Source organism: Ischnura elegans, chromosome 5, assembly GCF_921293095.1.
Source record: "Ischnura elegans chromosome 5, ioIscEleg1.1, whole genome shotgun sequence".
Lineage (NCBI taxonomy): Eukaryota > Metazoa > Arthropoda > Insecta > Odonata > Coenagrionidae > Ischnura > Ischnura elegans.
Window position 1 is genome coordinate 22,358,391 of NC_060250.1, and position 22,591 is coordinate 22,380,981.

The 22,591-nt window shown below is 38.6% G+C and overlaps 1 protein-coding gene across 1 annotated transcript in view; it reads left to right on the forward strand.

Moving 5' to 3' along the window:
- Positions 1–19,605, forward strand: part of LOC124158578 (protein white) — a 181,033-nt gene extending 161,428 nt beyond the window's left edge. Inside the window, exons 6-12 of the mRNA XM_046533738.1 lie at positions 1,153–1,391; positions 2,218–2,581; positions 11,788–11,919; positions 13,012–13,240; positions 13,735–13,840; positions 14,841–15,012; positions 16,516–19,605. Coding sequence (XP_046389694.1) covers positions 1,153–1,391; positions 2,218–2,581; positions 11,788–11,919; positions 13,012–13,240; positions 13,735–13,840; positions 14,841–15,012; positions 16,516–16,611 — 1,338 coding nt within the window. The 3' untranslated portion in view covers positions 16,612–19,605. The remainder of the gene's footprint in view (positions 1–1,152; positions 1,392–2,217; positions 2,582–11,787; positions 11,920–13,011; positions 13,241–13,734; positions 13,841–14,840; positions 15,013–16,515) is intronic.
- The last annotated feature ends 2,986 nt before the right edge of the window (positions 19,606–22,591 follow it).

Sequence of the window (22,591 nt, forward strand, 5' to 3'; positions counted from 1 at the left end):
GGAGATATCCGATCTCTTCTCTTGATCATGAGGATTTGAATGATAAACGAAGACCTTCCGCAATCTCTCTCTTCATCAGAAAATCCCGAAAATAGCAGTATTTTTATTGTAATAGCGTGTTTTTTGCTGCACAATCCAGTACAGTGCAAATTGCGTTTGCGTTGTACAGTGCGTTTTATTTGACTAAGTATAGCTGAATACAAGTCGCTGCAATATTGAAGTCGTAAACCAGTCTTATTATTGAACAACCTTCGTTTTTATTCCCCACCACGCTAAAAGAAGTTGAAAATAGAGCGTGCGCATAATGACATAGATACCTCCTTATTATGCAATTTTTTGCCAATCTAATGTCCAGCGTTAGTTTCCTTGGGTTATATAAGTATTGACATGGTAAGTAAATGGTAGAAAGGTACAAAACGTAATAAATTCAGTCACGGTAAAGAATTCATGTATTATTATTTTTGACTGATACATTATGTATCACACGAGGTCATTCTCGTCAGTGGCGGAAGAGATTACTTACACGAGAGTAAGCCTTGAATAATGTCCTCAATTGAATAAGCTGTCTATAAAGCTTAGCTACCTTCTTTTTTAACTAAACTAGCTATCTCTGAACTAATGTTAGGTGTATAATTGTTATTATTTTTTATATTTATACATTTAAATATTATCATGGATCCTGGTTTCTTATCAACATTGGAATTGAACTCGGTGTCTGTTAAACCAATTGTAAAGGTGCGTGTACAGTGAAGAGTTTAACATAGATTTGCTCTGGCTAGAGCAGTCTACCAGAAAATTCTACGAATTCTAGAACAAATCAAACCATTCTGTGAAAAATGGATAGGAAATGGGAAAAAACTTAACGTCAATTTAATTACTCTGATCTTTTTTTACTTCCTTTGTTCCATGTAATTGGTTAAACAATGTTTCAGGCATTCACTCTTGTCGCCAACCTCCAAGTAACAATATTTCTCCATGTTCCACGTCCAGTACTCAAGGTAACGCATGCAAGAGTTCCGTTTTTCTTCGAGTCAGCATAATAAATTGCGTTGAGATTGAGTTCAAATTTGTTCCTTCGCTCACTCTTATCAACTCAACTGTGATATTTGTATGGAGTGCGCAGTGAACTAATTACTTGTCCCATTGTCCCAGGTGCTGACGGATCCACCGCTCATGTTTTGCGACGAGCCGACGTCCGGCCTGGACTCGTTCATGGCATACAACGTGGTCTCCGTGCTGAAGGGAATGGCTCGGAAAGGCAAGACCGTCATCTGCACCATCCACCAGCCCTCCTCCGAGGTGTTCGCGCTCTTCGACAAAGTGCTCCTGATGGCCGAGGGCAGGGTCGCCTTCCAGGGGACGCCCAGAGACGCCTGCACCTTCTTCATGGAGTGAGTACCATCACACATATTATTACGAAAAGGTCTTTTTCTGTCATACCGTGCCATCGATTACCATCTGGGGAAGTCGTTCGTAGATTCAATAGAATTAGCACAATATCAATTCATCAAACATTTAAAACTTGCGTTGCGTTGCTATCATCTTGAAATTTATAGCTTATACAGATTAAAAATAAAATATTTGCTCGTTTCTATCAGACAAAATGCGCAACTAAACTTTTCAAACGTGTGGTACAGGCAGTGCTGTAGTTGGGAAAAAAATTTAGGCGGTACTCACCAAAAATTGCCAACATCTGAACATATATAATAAATCCGGCCGCGATTGAAATGTCAAACTCCAACTCTTGTATTAGTTCCAAGATGTGCCACGAGATAACTCTGAAAAAGTAAATAATCTTTTCCGGTTTTTCTTTCTGAAATGCATTGGACAATTTACAGTAGGGCTATTTTTTACAGATTTAAAAATATTGTTTAACCTGTACGCTTATAACGAGTTCGGATTTTAGGGGGTACGCCGTACCGGCCCAACTACAGCACTGGATATAGGCAAATATCGTCTTGGGTCAACTATATGCACCCTGGAAATTTCATCACGCGAGTTCAGGTTTTAAGGAAAGACCGTTCGAGAGGGAGGGATGCGACATGAAAGAGAGTTCATGAAGCCGGGAGGGAATCTTTCGGTGGTAATGCCCCCGGCTAGTGAAAATGCAAATTACCTCAGTTGCGGGTCGCGACCCCCAAATGCCATACGAATATAACCACGGTCAGAGAGTGTTTGATAATGCACCGCGCCTGATTCCTTTCTCGTCTTCTACAGGCTCGGAGCGCCGTGTCCCAGCAACTACAACCCAGCCGACTTCTTCGTTCAGCTGCTGGCGGTGGTTCCGAGTCGCGAGGATTCGTGTCGCCAGGCCATCGACATGATCTGCGACACTTTCGCCGCCTCCGAGATGGGCGTGTGCATGGAGAAGGAGGCGTCCGCGGCCGCCACGTCCTCCGTGGGCTCCATCAAAGACAGCGGACTGCTGTTCATCGACGGCGACGACGACGACCCTCTGGGCGAGCGGCGCTCCCCTTACAAGGCGGACTGGTGCTCGCAGTTCAGGGCCGTCTTCTGGAGGTCATGGCTCAGCATGCTCAAGGAGCCCATCCTCATGAAAGTCCGAGTGCTGCAGACGCTGGTGAGTGGATTCATCACTTTAAGGCCATTCCATGGTAAAAATAATTAGCAATGAAGTTAAATTAGCAACTGGCAAAAACTTAATTTCGAAGCTCTGAAGCGTTTGATGCATGTGTCTTTATGACCAATATCACTTTTGTATATGTTTATTTTATTTTCTGTTTTTAAGTTCATTTGTTTTTTGTTTTGTTTATTTGTGAGCATGTTTGTTTTTATTTTGATTTCTTTTATTTCTTTGTTTGAGACGATGCCATGGTGATATAAGATAAATAATGAATTGTTAAGGAGAGAGCCATCTTGAAGTGGATGTAAAATAGGATTGAGAATATACCAGAGTGCCAAGTGATATTTACATTGAATTTAATCGCTGTGATACGTTACGTTTATGGAAAAATTAGTATGGAATGGACTCCATATATTCGGTTCACAGAAAAGAAAGCAATAACTTTAAATTAGCCATCAGCAAAACTTAGCTTCGCAGCTTAGCACCGTTCATAGAAAAGGTAGCGTGGAGTGGACTCCATATATCCGCTGCATAGAAATAAATCAGAAATAACTTTAAACTAGCCCTCAGTGAAAAATAATCTTTGCAGTTCTGAAGCGTTTGTAGAAAAATTAGTATGGACTGGACTCCATGCATGCGATTCATAGAAATAAATTAGCAATAACTTTCAATTAGCCATCAGCGAAAAATTAACTTCAGAGCTCTGGAGAGTTTATAAAAAACATTGGCATGGACTGGATTCCATATATTCGGTACATAGAGAAAAAAGCTATAACTTTAAATCAGCGACCAGAAAAAAACTTAGCTTTGCAGTGTTTATGGAAAAGATATCGTGGACTAGACTCCATGTATTCGATTCATAGAAATAAATCAGCAAAAACTTTGAATTTGCCCTCAGAAAAAAATTAACTTCACAGCTCTGGAGTGTTTATAAAAAAAATTAGTATGGACTGGACTCCATATATTTGTTTGATAGAAAAAAGCAATAACTTTAAATCAGCTACCAGAAAAAACCTATCTTCGCAGCTTTGGAACGTTAATAGAAAAAATAGCGTGGAATGGACGCCATATTTCATCCTCATGAAGAAGCATAGAAAAATAACACCTTTACTGTATTGAAATTGAGTTCCATTTTATATCCATGTTTTTTTTCATCCGAAGATTACTTTTTCCATAATTCATAATTCATGGTTTAAATTTACAAAACACGGTTAACAAGATCACGGAACACTTAAAAAAATGATTACACACTCAAGAGGTGGGAAGTTGTGAAGGTTCATGTATTTTGATCACGTATTTTTTATACTTTGGATCTCCTAATCGCCAGGTATGCCTCCAGTTAATCCGCAAAGCCATAGCTATTCCTCCATAGCTATTGAGAGATTCAGGTTTGAATTACGGACTATCCAAATACCTTTATTTTCATGGAGAATTTCATCGTTTGAGCAAAGATTATTGCTTTGAGTCCTTTTTAATTGGTATATCTAAATAAGTATTACCCTTGGATCCTAAATAAGAATCACCAAGTCAGGGTTTACAAGGATAAACCTTGTAAACCCTGACTTGGTGATTGAAAGAGATTTTCAAGGAAATTGTTATCCATTGAATTTGTTTGAGTGGTGTATACATTTGTTAATCCATGTTTTGTTCGAGAAATTGTTACTTTTTATCATTAGCCTCTTAGAGTGTTCTTGAATTACTGCTGTTAGACAGAAAAATGTAATGTTTAATTTAGAGCATGTTTCAGTATAAAGGTAAGAGAGTCTTCCCAATGTAGCTTCCATTCCCTTTTACCTCAGCAGAACATTCAGACGTCGTGTGTAGTCAGTGCCACATTCATTCATGCATATTTTAGTGGCAATTTCAAGTGCATTCTTCGCAGAGTACAGGATGTGCCCAGCCTACGAAATTTGTGACTAGAAATTCGTTCCTTATGACCTCTCCTTCCTCACGCCTCTTTAAAATTCCCGACTGTTTCTTGTATGAAAGCTCAACGCCATTGTTTCGGCATCGAGGACAATGAATATATTTTCTTTGAATTCGATGAACCTTATCGTAACATATTGTGTTTGAATGAAGTCCGGGTGCTATCATGATGGATTTTGACAGCATACCCTAAGCAGAAATTTGTGCTACGTTCTCGATACTTCTATCTTCCTCGTACAGAAGTTAATGCCACCCACCTGCAACGGTGAAATCGTTAAGGCGCCAACGGTCTTGAGAGGAGTTGGTCTGCCATTTCAAGCGTATCATAGGATTGTTTGCGGCTTTGTCTGCGTCTTTCTCAGCGCATGCGATGTTAACACGCCTTACTCAAGCGAACGAATCATCAATGAAGGCACAATTACTGAAAAGGATATGGTAGAGCTTGGGTCAAACAATCTGGAGTCTTGGAGGGGAAAGCACTTCGATACTTAATTTTATGTTTAAATTAGATTACATTTTTCATAAGATGCTGTTTGTAAAACAAGTGATAAGTGAAAATCGCCCAAAAACAGTCTTTACCAATAATCCGCTGGCTTTTGCCAGAAGAAAGCCATCACTGATAATTTGATAATAGCCTGTAGAAGGTTTTTAGCCTCACCGGAAAGTTTATATCTACCTTACATTGTTAGTTAAATAGGTTACTCTGCAGAATTTCATAGAATCTGTAGTGGATAACGATTAGGTTAGATGGTACAAATGAAGGACTTCGCTGATTTGTTGGAACCCATCCCGCTCTTAATGCTCTTACTATTTTTTCTAAGATGATGTGGTATTAATTTCGCATTTTTACGGAAGATCACCTTCATCTTTTCCAGGGGAGCTGGATTTAGGATCTGCTAGGTCATAAGGAGGGATAAGTCTCCAAGTATCAAAAACTTAAACCTTAATCACGAATAACGAACAAAACAACTGTAAAATTTTACTGCTTTAACATTAATTTTCAAATCATTCTGCATTTTCTCGTAAAATAAGTCGCAGGTACTTTACCTTACTGTGGTGTGAGCCCGTAGGTGCACGTATGTGTACCCTTTTTTAATCTCCACGGTCACCGAGCCATTTTCTTGCGTTCCATGAAACTCTATCCCATCTTGCGAAAGATCCACAGAGAAAAAATCATTCGCCTTGACCGGGATGACGGGTGACTCCCGTAAAAGTTATCACCGCGGCTAGTCCCGGTATACTTTAAACTAATATATCCCATCTTTTATGTGAAAAGTTTTGACACTGAAATTGCACCTAGAGAGAATTTATTCCTTGTATTTATGGCTCATGAAATGAAAATATCTCGCCAAACTAACTAACTAGTTCTCTTGTCCCAAAAATCAATGCCGATTTTACCTTGGACAGCTCGCGTCTTTCTAGCTGTGCCGCCCTTCCAAAAATGTCCTATCAAGGATGTAAACACACAAAGTAAAGAGTGCGCATTCGATGGAGTTAATTTAGTCCATGTATTTTTTTATAATAATATCTCATAAAAACAACAGCATTCACGCCCAAAACTCAGTAACAATTTTATCATGCGGCCCGAAGCCTCGAAAAAGTTGCCGATCACTATATAGATCGTCAAGCTGCCATTTCCTAGACTTACCTCGACGTCCTTTGTCTATAGGTCATCATCACCACCGTGTTGTAACATCAGCTTCTCCGCGTTATTTATATCACCTTCTGTCAGCAACTACTCGTACTTCCTTCCACGAGTTCCTTCTCAGTGGGATGTTCTTTTCTTCGATTGGTCAAACCATTTCCTGCTCGTTCTACCTCTCTTCTTTTCCCTGATTTATCCTTGCCTCACATTTACTAAGAATGATATTTTTCCGTGATTCTCTTGAGGGTTCCCTCTGCGAATTCCCATCTCTGTGTTAAATAATAGACTATATTATTATCATGGACGCAGCAAGGAATTAAGGCTGGGGGGGGGGGGGTTAGGAGCAACTAATACTGCGGGATATGGGGGGGATGGAATACCCGCCAGGGTAAGCGGGAGATACGGGGGCCCTCCCCCAGAGAATTTTAAGATAAGTGGTTTAAAATTAAGAGTTTTATGGCTTTCTGGGGGATATTTTATTCATCCTTACACTATTCTAAAAGTAATTTTAATCCAATTAAGTAAAATGGATTAAATTTTAAAAAATTCACTTAGCTCTGGGGGGGATTATCCCCCAAAACCCCCCTCGCTGCGCCGCTGATTCTGATGTCTGGTTTTCTATTCCCATGAACATCACCGCAGAATCCTCTGAGAAAAGGGAGTAAAAAAAAGGCTGTGCCGTGACTTTGAAGGACCTTCTGGTGTTCTCTATAATTTATGCATTAGTACATGTGCATTCCCTCGTACGCACTTGCAGAGGTTCAGCAAATGGGACGTGCCCTCTTCGTAGCATCTTTCGTTACGTCCGTCGCCGTATTCCAATTGTCGATTCCAGCCTATGCTCCCGCGGTCCAAGCCACAACCTCTCCTGGAGCCAGAATTTATCTCGTCATCTTTTTTTACCCCTCCACAAGAGGTGATAGGTGCTGTGACTTTCCCAATAGCTAGGTGTCGCGTCTTCTAGTGGATGCGTCCACGTGACATCTATTGCACATGTTCCTCCGGTGGATCGTTTGCTATGGCTACCGTGTCCCATCCTGTGTCTGCCCCCATCGTTGGGTTATTCATTTCGTTCCCCTGTCACTTACGCTGCCAAGGGAAGTTCATGGAGAATTTTCTGTCGCAATTGAATCTTTTCCATTCACGTATTAACTTCCGTAGCGATTATACAACTTCCGATTCATCTACACCCGTACCAGAAGTCGTGCATTGTTGTATAATATTTGAAGATGGTATCGCAAATTTTATTGCGCGGAAACTCTGGGCGCATAGAAGAACTTTATGGATATACGAAAGGTGATACGATAAATACGGAGAATATAAATAGAATATAATTAGCTCTTTCAATTTACCTTTTTGATGCCATGGCATCATCATGAGAATAAATTGAGTCGATTATCCTGATGTTGACAGGAAGACGCTGAAACGCCATTATTGAAACGAAGTTGTTGGCAGTAAAAATTGAGTTCTATCCTTGATTAGAGGTTTATCAACATTAATTCTGTTTCACTACCTCCCACTCGGTGAATGAATTTGTTTTAAATGTGGCTTTTAAAGAGAATGAAGTAAGCAGAAAGTACAGACAGCAAACTAAACGCAGTGCTCATTATAATGTGCGTGGTGAGAAAATTGCTTGCTGAGATAAAGGAAAGATGAAAAGACTAGAAAGGCTGTCTACTGAAAAACGAGGGGATACTGTATAGCGAATTAGTTATGGGTACGTGGTAAAAAAGAAGGGAAAGAATGGGAAGAAAAATGTAATTTGAGGGGTGAATAATTTTATTTGTCTGAAGAGAATATTTTGGGAAATATTCTCTTCAGACAGTGGCATATCAGTGGTTAATCAGTGGCATATTTGTTCAAAATTAGACAATTTTATTTTTAATGTAATATTCCCGCTAAACTTATTGATAATTCTTGTTTGAATCAAATTTAAGTGGGCTGATTAAAAAAACGAGGAAAAAATTGGAGGAACATATTTGTAAATCTTAGAGAGGACGGAGTCCAAAATTTTCGTAAAAAACCGAATAGCTTTATGTTGATGCGAACTTATTCCAAATTATTGGTAACGTCTTTCACTTTACAATCGTAATTCGCTCAAATTTAGGCAGTTTTTTTCTTTGTCGCAGCAAGTTCTTTTGAAGAATGAAATGATCATGTTTTTTACTTCTTGTGAAAAAAATGCGTATCCCATTTCCGGGAAGTCGCTTTCCGGATTATTCGAACGCGGGTGGGGTCTTTAAACGAGTTAGCGGAGAATTTTGTTTCGGAAGCGGAAAGTGAAAGGGAAGTAGGGGCGAAGACGGAGCAGTGCATGAGGTGTGAGGGTGGGACCTTTATGTAACCGGGAGCGGAGGGAACTTGAGTGTGATTTGCGTCACGAAGTCCACGGCAGGTCGTTGACGCACGGAAGACGAGTTGACGGCGACCGCGGAAACGTCATCCACCGCCCAACCGGTTCCATTGTCCCCGAGGTTTGATTCCGTCGTGAGAATTAACCCTTACGTTGCGGGAGTGCGGGGAAAACTTTTTTCGACGTTTGACCGATTTTCTTACCACTTGCAGCCTTTCCTTAAGATTTTAATGCCATCCTTTACGTGGTTGCTTGAACTCGGCCAAGCGTAATGGCAGAGAGCACAAAGACGTCTGTCGAGGACTGGGCACCCTCTCCACGGGGAGCACTACCCGGATTATCCCGTCTCCGAGAGAGAGATCCTGCTCTCCGCGGCGCATTCACGATGAAAACAATTCCAAATGACTCCTTGAATTTCCTAGAAATTTATTTATCTTGCTGTTGTCGATTAGCCGGGGAGACGTATTTGGACGAATTGGTCTCTCTTTCCTATACTATAGGTGGTGGGTCTTCCGTCCCTGCGTAATTACCAAGGACATATTATATTCATGGTCTGTCGTCAGGGGGTAAGGTGGGCAGACCTGGATTATGGGGGTCCACTGCCTGCAAGACACTCGCCCGGGGTCGACGGAAAAATATCTTCCCCGCTCGTGCCCCGCACACAGTGACAGAAAATTTTTGACGCTCTCGCAGCTAAAGGGTTAATGCGCACGGATGAAATTCATAGGCGTAAACATAAATGCAATCATGCAAAGACAAGGAGGTTGTAAATATTTGGGGGGTTACCACTGGTTTCGAGCGTGGAGCGAAGTGTGGCCGGAAAGGGGATGCTCGGGTAGGACGAGCCACGCCCACTTTTACCAAAACATTGACAATCCCATAAGGGTCAATGCTTACTATTTCGTGAAATTTTTAGTCGTAACTCGTTAATACATTATAATAAACTATAGAACGCACAATGTAAACCTTTTCTTCTTACTTCATTGGTAGGCTTCGCGAATATATGACTCAAACATCTTTTCCCAGGGAAAAATTATAATCAATCACCACGGTTACGTTCCACAACCAGCTCAGCTGAAAATAAAATTTTACGAGAGTAAACTAGTCATTTACCTGCACTTATACTGGTATTTAATTTTATTACAGCCAACGGAAATCTAAAAATTACTGTACAAAAGTATATTTTCAAGGATATCTCTAACAGTAAAGTGGCTAACAGTTACAACAGAGTTTATACGTTAAAGAAGTACCGCAAATGATGGGAAAAATCCGATGACAGTCACCGGCTCAATACGAATGGTTATGGTAGCATTTTTCACTTAATTTAGTTAATTTTTAGAACAAAACTCCTCAAAACATCATTTGGAGATTAAGTCGAAAAATTGTCAAACCAAGATGGCGGAACTTTGACCCGGCTAAAAACTCGGAAACAGCGCCTCTATATATTTACGACCTCCTCGTGCAAATGCAATCTCCACGAATTTTGGAAAGTATTCAGTCAATTATTTATGCACGGGTATCGAGCTGGTGCAGTGGTTGGAGTAATGGCTGAAAAAAGGCCTGATGGTTTCCCCGCGTTTGCTGGTAGTGAAGGCTGCTCGGGTGATCCACCGGGTAATCTCCTCCATGGCTACGAATGTTTCGGGCAAGAACCCTACCGGCAGGGTTCTTGGTTTCGGGGTACGAGTCGTACTCCTTCCTCTGGGCTGAAATTCAGGGCATTTTGCCCTGATGATGGAGTACGACTCGAACCCCGAAACGTCGGCAGCCTTGGAGTAGAGCACACGGTGGATCACTCGAGCAGCCTTCACTACTGTGTGTGAGTAAATGTTTTTAGTGCTTGTGAGTGTGATTTTGTGACCACTTCTTACTTCCGCACGGCAATAAAATTATGCAATGAATGTGCTACTGCGAAAAATCAGATTCTGGCGAAGATCCAACTTACGAACGAAAAGTTGCCAAGCGGGAGGGATACGACAAAATTTCCAAAAAAATCTTATATCAACCGCTAAGCGAGTGGTGATTTTACGAGAATAGCAAATATTTTTAGAGATAAATGGAAATCAAACTAGTTTATAGCTTAATTAAACAATTTTAGTATTTCAAAGTTTGAAACGGAATGTAAAAATGGGAGAAACTTCTCAAACCGAGCTACTTCGCGCGTTGAAATCTCCGACACTCCGTACCAGGCGTTGAAGTCTCCAGCTCCCTGCACTAATGAGTATTTATATTGAATTCAACTTTTGCACATGCCCATCAACAATGGCGTTCAAGATCATTGTCTAAATGTAGTTTTTGTCATTTTTAGTAAATTATTGTTACGCTTTTACAATCAGAAATGGAGTGGTTAACGTTAAATAATTATTTAATTTTATTGTTTTTTTCTTATTTTTTGCCTTTTAGTATTCGATAACTTCCATTATTATCATTTTGTTATTTCCTTAATTTTTATATTGTTTACTTTAATTTTAATGACCAATAGTTTCAAATTATGGACTACTGAGTACGGAGAAATGTGTGAAATGTTGTGGGAACCATAATTTAGATATCGTGAAATGTTCTCGGGGGTCGCCACCGGGTCAGGAACTGCATAACTACCGACGTTTCGATGGCCGAGTCGGACATTGAAACGTCAGCAGTTATGCGGTTCTGACCCGTTGGCGATCCCGAGAACATTTCACGAAGTCTATTCGTCGGGAAAACACTAAATCTTTCTTCATGATGAGAGATTTCAGTCTCTCCCGGTGACTGAATGTGTCCTCAGGTTCTCGGGTACACCAGACGACGTTTCAACACCCTAATAGAGTGTCGTCGTCAGGGCAGAGGTGAGTGATAGTGTTCCTTTCATCCTTGATTATTCACTCAACTCTGCCTAAGGGATGTCATCTAGAGGTTGAAACGTCGGAAAAATGGATATTGTGACCCAGTGTAATCGATATTCTGCGGATATATATACTATGACAGGTTCAATAGAGGAACGACGAATTTTATCATATTGAAAATGTTCTCTATTTTTCAAATACCAATTGTTAATAACAACCATCTAACCTTTATCATTTAATTATTTCATTAATAATGAGATGTAATTAACTGTAATGATTTACTTCTCCGGTTTAATATTATGCGAAATCACAATTTTATAGGTTTAGTATAAATAGAAGCAATAATAATTCTTACATTCAAACTAAACGTTGTCGGATTCAGTCAAAGTGGCCATTCGGCTAGGAGGAACGATTCACAAATTGCACCGGCTTATTTCTTTCATTTTTCTATTTACAGCTCGTTGCCCTGCTCCTTGGGTTCCTCTTCTTCGGACAAGAACTCAGCCAGGAGGGTGTAATGAACATCAACGGAGCTCTCTTCCTCTTCCTGACCAGCATGACATTCCAGAATGTGTTCGCCGTCATCAACGTAAGTCTCTTGATTCAACTCAATGCCCTTTTCCGTCTGTTTCGAATATCTGCAGTCCCAAGACCGTAGACACGAAAATTTTAGATGCTGGGGGTTATGCCATAATTTAGAGGAGAAATTTATCTCTGGATTTGGGGGGGGAGGTCTATTTTGGAAGGTTCCAGTGAAGAATCTTCCTTCCCATATTCCGTTGACACATCCTTAACCCGCGATACCTGCGGACCTGTTATACGTAGATTAAAATTTGAAGGCTTAATGTTTTATTCAATGAGGCGTAGTTTAGCGGAAAGCTCAACACACATTGCAAAGGAATAAAAAAATGCAAAATCCCTTCCTCAGGATAATATGCCACTTGATTCCGAGTTTTGCTTTTCTCAGCACCATCATGTCCAATTTGTCTTGGCTGTGATTTAAAAATAATCTTACATTTTCTACTCTATGTTCTTATCGTATATTTTTTCCATTTCAAAGTTTTTTATTAAACAGCTACGACTTTTCTGACCTCATAAATAATTATTAAGTAGGTATCATGAAGTAATTCACTCTGTTGAGTCTCCTTTAACATATTGCGTCTCTTATTACGATGTGGCTAATGGTTTTTTAACTAGAGTAAATTAACGTGGCTTCTTAAATTTTTAAATTTGGAGTTCTGGAGCCTCAGCCGCGCAAGCATACGTATTATTTATGTATCTAAATCCATCCTTAACCGTAATTTTTTAGCCACACGGCGAGTTTTATCCTTCAGTATAGTCCACCAGTTATACACTGGTCTTCGACTGTAACCGCGATCTCTAGGGAGACTAAAATGAGTTAGGGCATATTTCATTTGCATCGAAAATTTTACGTTAATTCTAGAGCTTTTTATTTTATGATTTTATATAATTTTTTCTAATAATCCTTTATGTTAACTCCTTTTTTTATCTCAAAAAAGCATTTTCTTCCTTTCAAAAAGTACATCAATTTATTTACCCTTGTTTATATCATTACGGAAAACAACAGTTTTGTCTAAAATTATGGACTTATATACTACCTTCTCATGTTATGTTATTAAAGGCTTTTCTCAAACTAAGTCTCCTTCTTTTCTTGCTTTAGGTATTCTGTTCAGAATTGCCAGTTTTCATGCGGGAACACCTAAATGGAATGTACCGAACGGATGTTTACTTCCTCTGCAAGACTCTTGCAGAGGTGCCTATTTTCATTGTGATCCCAGTGGTTTTCACCTGTGTCTCATATTACTTGATTGGACTCAATCCAGAGCCATCCAGGTTCTTGTATGCACTGCTCATTGTCTCCTTGGTCGCCAATGTAGCCACATCATTTGGTAAGAAATTTCAACGTACATGCAGTATTTTACTTAAAGATGATGATTGTTCACTTTTGATCAATGATTCAATATTGTTCCTTGGAGTAGAGTTCTAGGTGGACATAATTTTTTTTAAATTTTGCAAGCTGTAAATTAGTTTCTTTTTTAGCTCTACAATGCTTTGCATTTAAAAACTAACTTTTATAATAACGTTACCTAGGTATGATGCAAAATCACTCCTCTATTTGTGTTATATATGGGCCAAAATATGTGAATATCACATCAGATATCTGATTTTAAGGAACATACTTGGGATTTATATGATAATTTTCATGATCATATGATGATCTTTATGATCCTCTATGTGATCATACTTTTAAAGTAAATGAAATGGAAAAGAACAACCTTTGAAATGTTGCAGACAAGTCATATACAAAATTTCTCCAGGATTTTGTTAATATGTTATTTATGCTATTTTTCTTATAATTCATTGTTATTCTGTTCCTCAATAGGATACATGATCTCCTGCTTGAGCAAGAATGTGCCAATGGCCCTCTCGATTGGTCCTCCAGTTATAATTCCGTTCCTGCTCTTCGGAGGCTTCTTCCTCAATATTGCGTAAGTTGGCTACCATTGGACCATCAGCTGAATCTTGCAGGTCTAAATTTACATCGTGCTTTCCTCATTGTATTTTTCCCCATTTTTATCGTAATTTTTTTAGAGTATTGGTACTCCTCTTTTTCTTACATAATCTTTTAATTCCTCCAGCAGTTTCATTATTTTAGGTATCATGTTCTTCCAGAAATATGTGGTAGAAAAACTTAAGGGGATAATGGTTGATGGCATGCATATGATGCTATTTTGCTGCTCTGTGATCTTTTTATTTCTCGGTATTTCAATATTCTTGAAATTTTTCTGTGATCATCTAAATTTGAAATAGGAAAAATGTATGTATGTACATATTTCTACCTTAAATAGTGGCTGAAGATCTATTGAATGAACGACAACACATTTACTATGGTTAGGTGTATTTTAAACTGTAAAATTAATTAAAGGTCCAAATTAATGGGCATGAGAAAATATTCACCTCAAACAGGCAGGGTGAGGAAAAGTATTTTGTATTAACCCTCGGACAGAGGTGATGATGGAAATCACATGCATGAAGAGAAAGAGTGGCTCATTTGGGGGAATGTTGTGGACATGGATCGTATCAGAAATCAAGTCGACATAATGGAAACATTGTGTTTCAGAATTTTAAATTTTATATTAAAGAACATATATTAATGTGATGAGTTTAATGATGACTGGGCAGTTTCAATGGTTTTAATTTTTGTAAGCAATGTCTTTTGGATAAGTTGAGTAATCTATCGGGCCAAGAATTTGTAAATGACCAGTGTGTAGCAGTATTCAGTATGCAAATGAGCAACTATTGACAAGAACGTTGGGCCTTGAGAATGATTCAATTCCACATTTGCTGGAGAATGCACATGGAGTATATGCTTGGAGGTTTGACATTCATCATCAGTGTTATAAAAATTACTGTTGTAGAGGTGTTGGTTTCAGATGCATCCACTTTAATTCATTCTATCTTTATTCATAAATGTTCTTTGCCTTCCAGATCTGTCCCGGTATACTTCAAGTGGTTGAGTTACCTCTCTTGGTTCAAATATGGCAATGAAGCATTGGTGATCAACCAGTGGGATGGCATTGACTCTATCCTCTGTGAAAGGGACAACAACACTTGCATGCACTCCGGGCACATTGTATTAGAAACGTTGAGTTTCCATGAGGTGAGAACATTTCTTCTTTCATTATTCTTCTGATTGTATCTCAGAATTTACAACTTTTACAGTGTTACTCTGGTGCAAGCCAGTTTTTTTCATGCAAAATAATGCGTGTGTTCATGGACAGTGAACAAATACAGCTCTATCTCTTCATTCTGACTGCTATGTACCATATTCCATTAATTTAACTGCTAAAAATGGCTGTTATGGAAATAATCACTTCATTCGCAAATCTTAAGAAAGGATAATACTCATATTAAAATAGGTAAGACTTCTTCACTTGCCATTAGTAGTCACAATGGCATCCAAAAGAATGATTTATGCCAAATCAGAATGGTGCTACATAAAATTTCTGTTCTCTTAATCTCTCCATTTATCTAAGTGGTTAGTGCAAGCATTAGGAAAATAAATAAAAACTCAAATTATTTTTAATAGGTATTCATCGAGCCAATGTTTTATTATTACATTTTTGTCCTAAAAATGAAGAAGTTGAATAAGCACTACTTAAGGACTTTTAAAGCATCTAGCGACACCCCACTCACTGGCCATCCAATGCTAATATGTATTGAGCTCCCTCCAATCAGGGAAGAGAACTCAGACAAGTAGCAGCCGAAAAAACTGCTCTTGAGTAGGAGCTCAATTTAAGCTGCTCTGTTGCAGTTGCATTCTGGGGATAATTATTCAGCTGTTGTGGTAGCGCTCAGTCCCCCTGAATGCCCCAATGTGTGTGTCCAAATAATATTTCATTTATAGTCATTTAAAGTCTATATAGTTTTTTGTTGAAATATCGGAAGCTGCAAATAAGTAATGAATGTATTGATGTGCTATCCACGATCCTGGTTACTTCACTGACTCTCATTTAGATTTGAAACAAAACTTCTTTGCTGTAAGTTTTGTTGTTTGAGTGTGCTCCTTATAAATATTTGGCATATTGCCTGACATTTTTAGCAATTGCTGGTCACTTTTTCCGAGGGATGAGATAGCTTTTGAATGGAGAGTATGCATCTTACTTCATAAATAACCTAAACAAGGTAGCCTCCTTATTCCCTCAGAAAAAGATGCCAGCAAAGGCTATGAAATGTTGGGCAGCAAATAGCATTCATTCAATAACGTAATCTAATGGTTCTATCGCCCACTGAAGTACATCCCTGGGTTTGCCCTTGACCCAAGGTCAGAGGTGGATTACAAGGGGTGACAATATGGGGCGACCACGCCTCTGTATAAATTCTGGAAAATTGAAAATATGGTCATCCTTAAAACGGTTCTCAAATGAAAGTTTTCATTTCACTAACTTAACAAATACATTAAAAAATAATTAATAAGTACCTAAAAGCATTATATCTATGCATATTAGACCTCAGAAGTTTTATTGCTGTGACATACAGCATATTAACCAAGGTGCCAAGGAATGTAACAAATTGCCCCCCCTAAAAAATGACAATCTTAATTCAACCCCATCAATACTTCGATATGTTTGATTAATATAACAGCTTTTTTTCCTTCCTTCAGTCGGATTTCAACCTTGACATCATCAGTTTGTGCTTCTTGCTGGTGCTTTTCCGAACGATTGCTTTCGTTGCCCTTCTCATAAGGACACTGGGCTAAGTTTGGAGCAAAGCAGATTACCAGCTGTCTCAATTTACAATGCAGCCTCATATTCTTGGCAGTTACAAAAATCCACTGCCATCTGTCCTGCATAACTCCAGTGATTGATTCTCAGTTGCTGAGAATGCAGATTGAGTGTTCTGATCTCTTAACCTGAACTGGAAGATTCCAGATATGATCAGAGAAAAATAACCATTGGAGAAATAATGATGCAAAATGTGCTATTCAACAACCCAAGACAATGACAAGTTCTTTATTTTGCAGCCAAAGTAAAATCCTGGGCTCTCTATTGTAAATGGTGCCTTTGTTAATTTACAGAGGTTCCCCAATTTTTGTCTACTGTGACCACATGTGTGCCTTTTATTGTGACCATTGATGGAAGCTGTTCATATTGATCTTTTAGAAAATGTTGTGCAATGTATTGAAGTTCATCAATTTCTAATCTTCACAAACAAAAAAGAAAATCATGAAAACAAGTTGGCTTCATGCAGATCATTAGGTCAGTCCCATGGGTAGAGTTTGTTTTTAACACATGATGACAGATTGGCTTTAATTGCATAATGAATCATATCCTGGATTTAGCAGCAGTTATTTACAAGCATTTAAGCATATGTAGCATACTATTTTTAAGAATTTCCACCTTTTTCTCAAAATAATTTTAAAATTTTTTAGATGTTCACCTACCCATGCAACATTGTACATTTGTGATACTCATTGAACTATTTGAACAACTTACAGTCAGTAGAATGGTCTCCTATTGCTGATTTTTTAAATCATTCATGAGAGATTGGGGACCATAATGTGATTTCATGGAGCTTAGGCCTAACATTTATCATATATTCACCTCATTTTATGAAAATGATGATAGGTACTTACAGAATTTGTGCTTAATTGCATAAGCCTTTTTGTACATAATTTTCTGCGTAACACACCCCTGTTTCCCTTGCCATAGTATTTTCCTAGTCCTTATGCATAAAATCTATTCTTTACTTTCATACACCCAATATTTTTAGCCATGTGGCATATTATTCTTACACAGGTCGCCTTGCATTTTTATGTGAAAACTGATGGAATACTGCCATCAAGTTGGACACCTCTATTTATGCATCGGAAAATTTATCTGTAATGGGTGATTGTCTGCTTTGTTAAACCAAGCATTCGATAAATATCACATTAAATATTTTCTCATATTCCTTGAATTTAACTGCTAAAAATGGCTTCTATGGAAATAATCACTTCATTCTCGAATCTTAAGAAAGGATAGTACACAGAAGAAGATAATAGAGAAGACTTCTTCACTTGCCATTATTAGCCACAATGGCATCCAAAAGAATGATTTGTGTCCTATCAGAATGGTGCTACATAAAAATATCTGTTCACCTAATCTCCTCTCCATTTAACTTATTGTAAGTGGGTAGAGCAAGCCTTAGGAAAATTTTAAAAAACACTCAAATTATTTTTAATTGGTATTTGTCCAGCCAATACTTTATTTTCATATTTTTGTCCTTAAAATTCCCTATTTCTGATTCCACGTTGCGCGAGAGTTATGCCGGAAACTCAGGTCAGAGACCTCAGATATCAGAGACATTTATTCAAGGAATTGTGGTTGGAAGCAAATGAATTTACTGGACAGATATTCATCTGGAGAAGTTACCTAAAATACCCTGAGTTTATTTGGCAGTGCTGCATATTTCCTGCTGGATTTTAACAGCAGAATGATGCTGATTTAAACACTCAATGCAATATATGACTGGCTCCAAGGTGACTACATATTTAATGAGTTGTATCCAATGATATTCAATGCAATGAAAATATGTTGACCTCGGAAAAACCATAACATGAAATCATTTATTCATCGACATAAAAATGACTGACATAGATATTATATTCAAAGTTTAGCTTTGAGTGTTGATGACTTTTCATAAACAATCATTATTTTAATTTGATTTTTGAAATGCTTTTACACATTTATTTTTAATTTTTATTGACATTAATTCTTGTTTTTACTACCTTGGTGTGAACATGATCTTTGCTGAATGAATGTAGCGAAATTGAGAACTTCATAATTTTAGTAATCATAAATTCTTTGAGGTTTCACCATGTGGGATAACTGTCATGTAATGAACTCAAATTTAATGCTGCCAATTATTTTACCTGTCATGAATTCACTAAGTACAGACATTTTTAGCAGTTGCTATGTTTTTCCATCTATGCTGTCAGAGTTTTTGAGCTGCCGGAATGAGCAACTCTTGGCACCATCCCTTGTAATAATCCACATGCCTGTTCATGAACTGATGAGACCATAGTGATTGGCCCTATTATTCTGCCCTACGATACCTGTAGCCACCTCCATTCTTCCTTTACATGATGAATGAATTTATGAATGATTCATTGACCAAAAATCGCATTCTTAATCTTATGAATAACTGTTAGTGTGTGTTTTTTTGTTTGACTCAAAAATAGAATGGTCTTTCAAATTACCAACAGGGTACAATCAGTACCTAAGCAAGACACAATAACTATTTTATTTCATATTACTTAAGGGAGCTGCTGATAAGTAATGAGTCACCCATTTACCTATTAACAGCCAACCTCAAAAGCTATCTCACCATTTCAATGACAATTTGGGAGTGAGTTTCCCCTTTTATAACACACAATGTGTTCATGATGGTGTTCATAGTTAACACTCAATCAGCATTTAAATATGTTAACAAAAGTTATACATAGTTTTATCTTAGTTGTGTAAAGTGCCATCATTGGAGATACATTGTAGATATGTTATCATAAGGTCTTTTGTGCATGCAAATTACTGATATGATGTTTGTATTTAATTATCATAATATCAGAGTGTTATGTTCTCAGTTTTATTTGTGTTTGTTATGCTGTTGTCTCCAATGGGGACAGTTGCTTATTTCCTGTAAATATTCTGCAGAACTCATGATCCATTGCTCTGAGTATTTTCCAGTTTGTAAAATATAAGTTTTTAAAAATTCATTGATTTGTTGTTATTCATATTTATATCTGTGGCTGGCACCTGATAAAACTTCACTAGAACCTTGATTATCTGTTGTTCAATTGACTGCTCATTTGATTTTGGTCTTCTTACTTCCTTAGCCAGGCTTCGCAAGCACTATTCTCCCTTTCTCAACCTCCTTCATTCTTCCTTTCCTAATCTTCCCCAAATCGAAACAACAAGGTTTTCTATGGAATGCCCACAAAAGATGCATGCATTGAAAGTATGATACGGTATACAAGGAAAAGGTTGATAAGAAAATGATGATAGAAAGATTGTCTGCGCCTTTTAATTATCAGGCACAGCTATAGGTATCTGGGTATTTGGAGGAGGTGATGGACAGCTGAGGTCATGTGGGCCATGAGGAAATGGTAGAGAAAGAAGGGTGGAGAGAATCCTGGTATCTGTTTGAAGTAGCCTTCATTTAACCAAAGGTGCCAGTGTCAAAGTCAGCAGTAGCCGATGGGAATTTTCATATGCAGGAGATCTATCGACAGTTCTAGCTGGCGTGGATTTTTCAATGCAAATAAATGGATGACAGGGTCGATGCGATGAGAAGTTAAGTGACCACTGAGGAGTGAGAGGTATTAGACTCTATGAACCTTGAGGGGGACTGAGCCCCCTCAAAAATTTGCTATGGGGGTGATGAAAAACTGTATCAGGCTTGTTGATTTTCCATGGAGTGCCCAGTTACGTATCAAGAGTTGAGTTTTCAGGGTTCTAATGCTGATCAATAGACTGTTCTAAAATGATTTAAAAAACTTTAAAATTCACTGATTATAAAATTTCCCGGGGCAAGACCCCTGCTATGGATGCCCCCAATATTTTTTATAACTCGGCACCCCTATATTTCGGCGCAGCCAGCCAGCCAGCTTAGTGAGGCCTTGCCTTAGTGCCACTCCTTGTCAATTGGTCGTGGCCCTTCCACTCATCTATGATCCTCCTCAAAGCAGCAATCCATTGTGAAGTGGTTATATTGTCAATGGTTGTAGCAAAAAATATTGTTGCATACTCCAATTCTTTATATTTTGAAATGAATTCTTTGTATTTTTTATATGAGCATGAAATTTTAAACAAACTTTTAGCATTAATGTAAATGGACTTATGGCGTTAAAGTCTTAGTAGCTTGTGTTTACTAACTTCATTATTATCAATGCTAGAAATCTATTTCAAAGTCTAAAATGCTTGAAAACCAATAGTTATTCCTATGTAAGCAGGGGCAGATCCAGGATTTCTTTCTGGGGGGGTACAAGCAAGGCTGTATCCAGGATTTTGTTCTGGGGGGCACAAGGATATCTCGTAATACAAAATAATGCAATAATAATGGGACCTTATTAAAAATCTTGCATGTTTTTAAAAGAATGCCAAAGGTGACTGTGGACTCATGATAAGAAAGTGTTAGAAGGTCTAGTCCAGTGGCCATGGTAATAGCCAGGTACCCTGTTGAGTTGGGTCCCAAATTGGAGCGATGAGAATATCAAGGTATGTAACTCCATTCCTAAAAAGAGCTTCATAGAGAGCGGTTTAAATTATTCTCGTGCTACTATAGTTGCACAGAAAACATTTTCCTCTGGTAGGCACCAGCAAGCGAGGGTTAGTGTCGCATTCAATGGTTGGGGTCATGTGCTTGAAGTGCCCTCCACTAAACAATCAAGCAGAGTTTGGACATTTTGCAAAAAATCTCCACTATTACCAGGGGTTGACCCCTGGATAGGAAGTCAACACTCCAGCCACTCCACCAACCTGATCCTCCTTTTGATGATCAGCTTCAACTTTTCCCTTCCCCTTAAGCTTCAGCTGTGATGAAAACTTTAGGATGTCTTTAGAAGAAATTGTGATGCACCTGCCATGAAGAAAAAAGCAGAATAGACAAGGACATTTAGAAGAAAACATGAAAGAATTATGGAGAAGATCTCAGTGGTGCAAGGGAGCACTCTTCGTTGCATCTGTAAATCTATCTCAAATAATTGACTTCAGTTGGCCATTTATGTTGCACAAAAAAATAATAATTATAGCTCGTAGCGAGAACTTTGCTCTGGGGGGTGCTTGGCAGTTTGAGGGTTGCCTATAGTGGTAATTTTCTGTCAATTTGCCCAGAGTGGAAAACCTTAAATTTCTAATCAATCTAGATGTCCGGAGTCTCAGCAGTCATTCTAATCATGCTCCTGTGTGTTTTCTTCGATGCAAAGATAGTAGTAATGTTACCCTCTGCGATTTCATTCCTCAATTTCATGCTGTGAATCTTTCCGTATATTCATCACTAAATGTTGTTCCTTTGCAAAGGAGATTGAGTTATGGCTTTGTTTTTCAATGTGATTCAGTGGCAGGTATGTATTTTATTTTTTACTATTTTTTTTTTTTTTAAGTGTTCCGGGACTAGCCACGGTGATAACTTATACGGGAGTCACCAGCAATGCACAATCGTGCGAAAGATCCACAGAGAAAAAAAAATCATTCGCCTTAACCGGGATTCGAACCCGGATCCCCCGATTTCTGGTCAAGTGCTTTAGCCAATTAAGCTACCGAGGCATCATTCTTCCCTGTGGATATTTGCGGACACTACCGGACAAGGTGTTGCTGGATCCCAAGTGGAAATCAAGCTGGAAATGTACCTATATAGAAAAATGGAAAGTCAGAGGATAGGTGCACCCTGGCTAGTGGTGTCCTCAACGAACGGCCAGTTGCCGTAAGGGAAAAAATTTCAGGAGGCTGAGACCCCCCCTTGCTGCATCCCTGATGCAGTCCATAATGCATAAGAAAGGTTGGATATGGGTATTGGGTTGGTGTGGTGATTAGTGTGTTCACTCATCACCCTGTGGATTGTGGTTCAAATCTTGGTGGTGGTTTAGGTTTTTCAGAAATGCGTGATTTCGGCGTGGGTGCTTTGTGGAGGGTACTCAAAGCTCAGCCCTCTGTTGGAAAAGATGTGGAGCAGTGGTGACCTTGGCCCTTTTCGTCAAGAGAGAT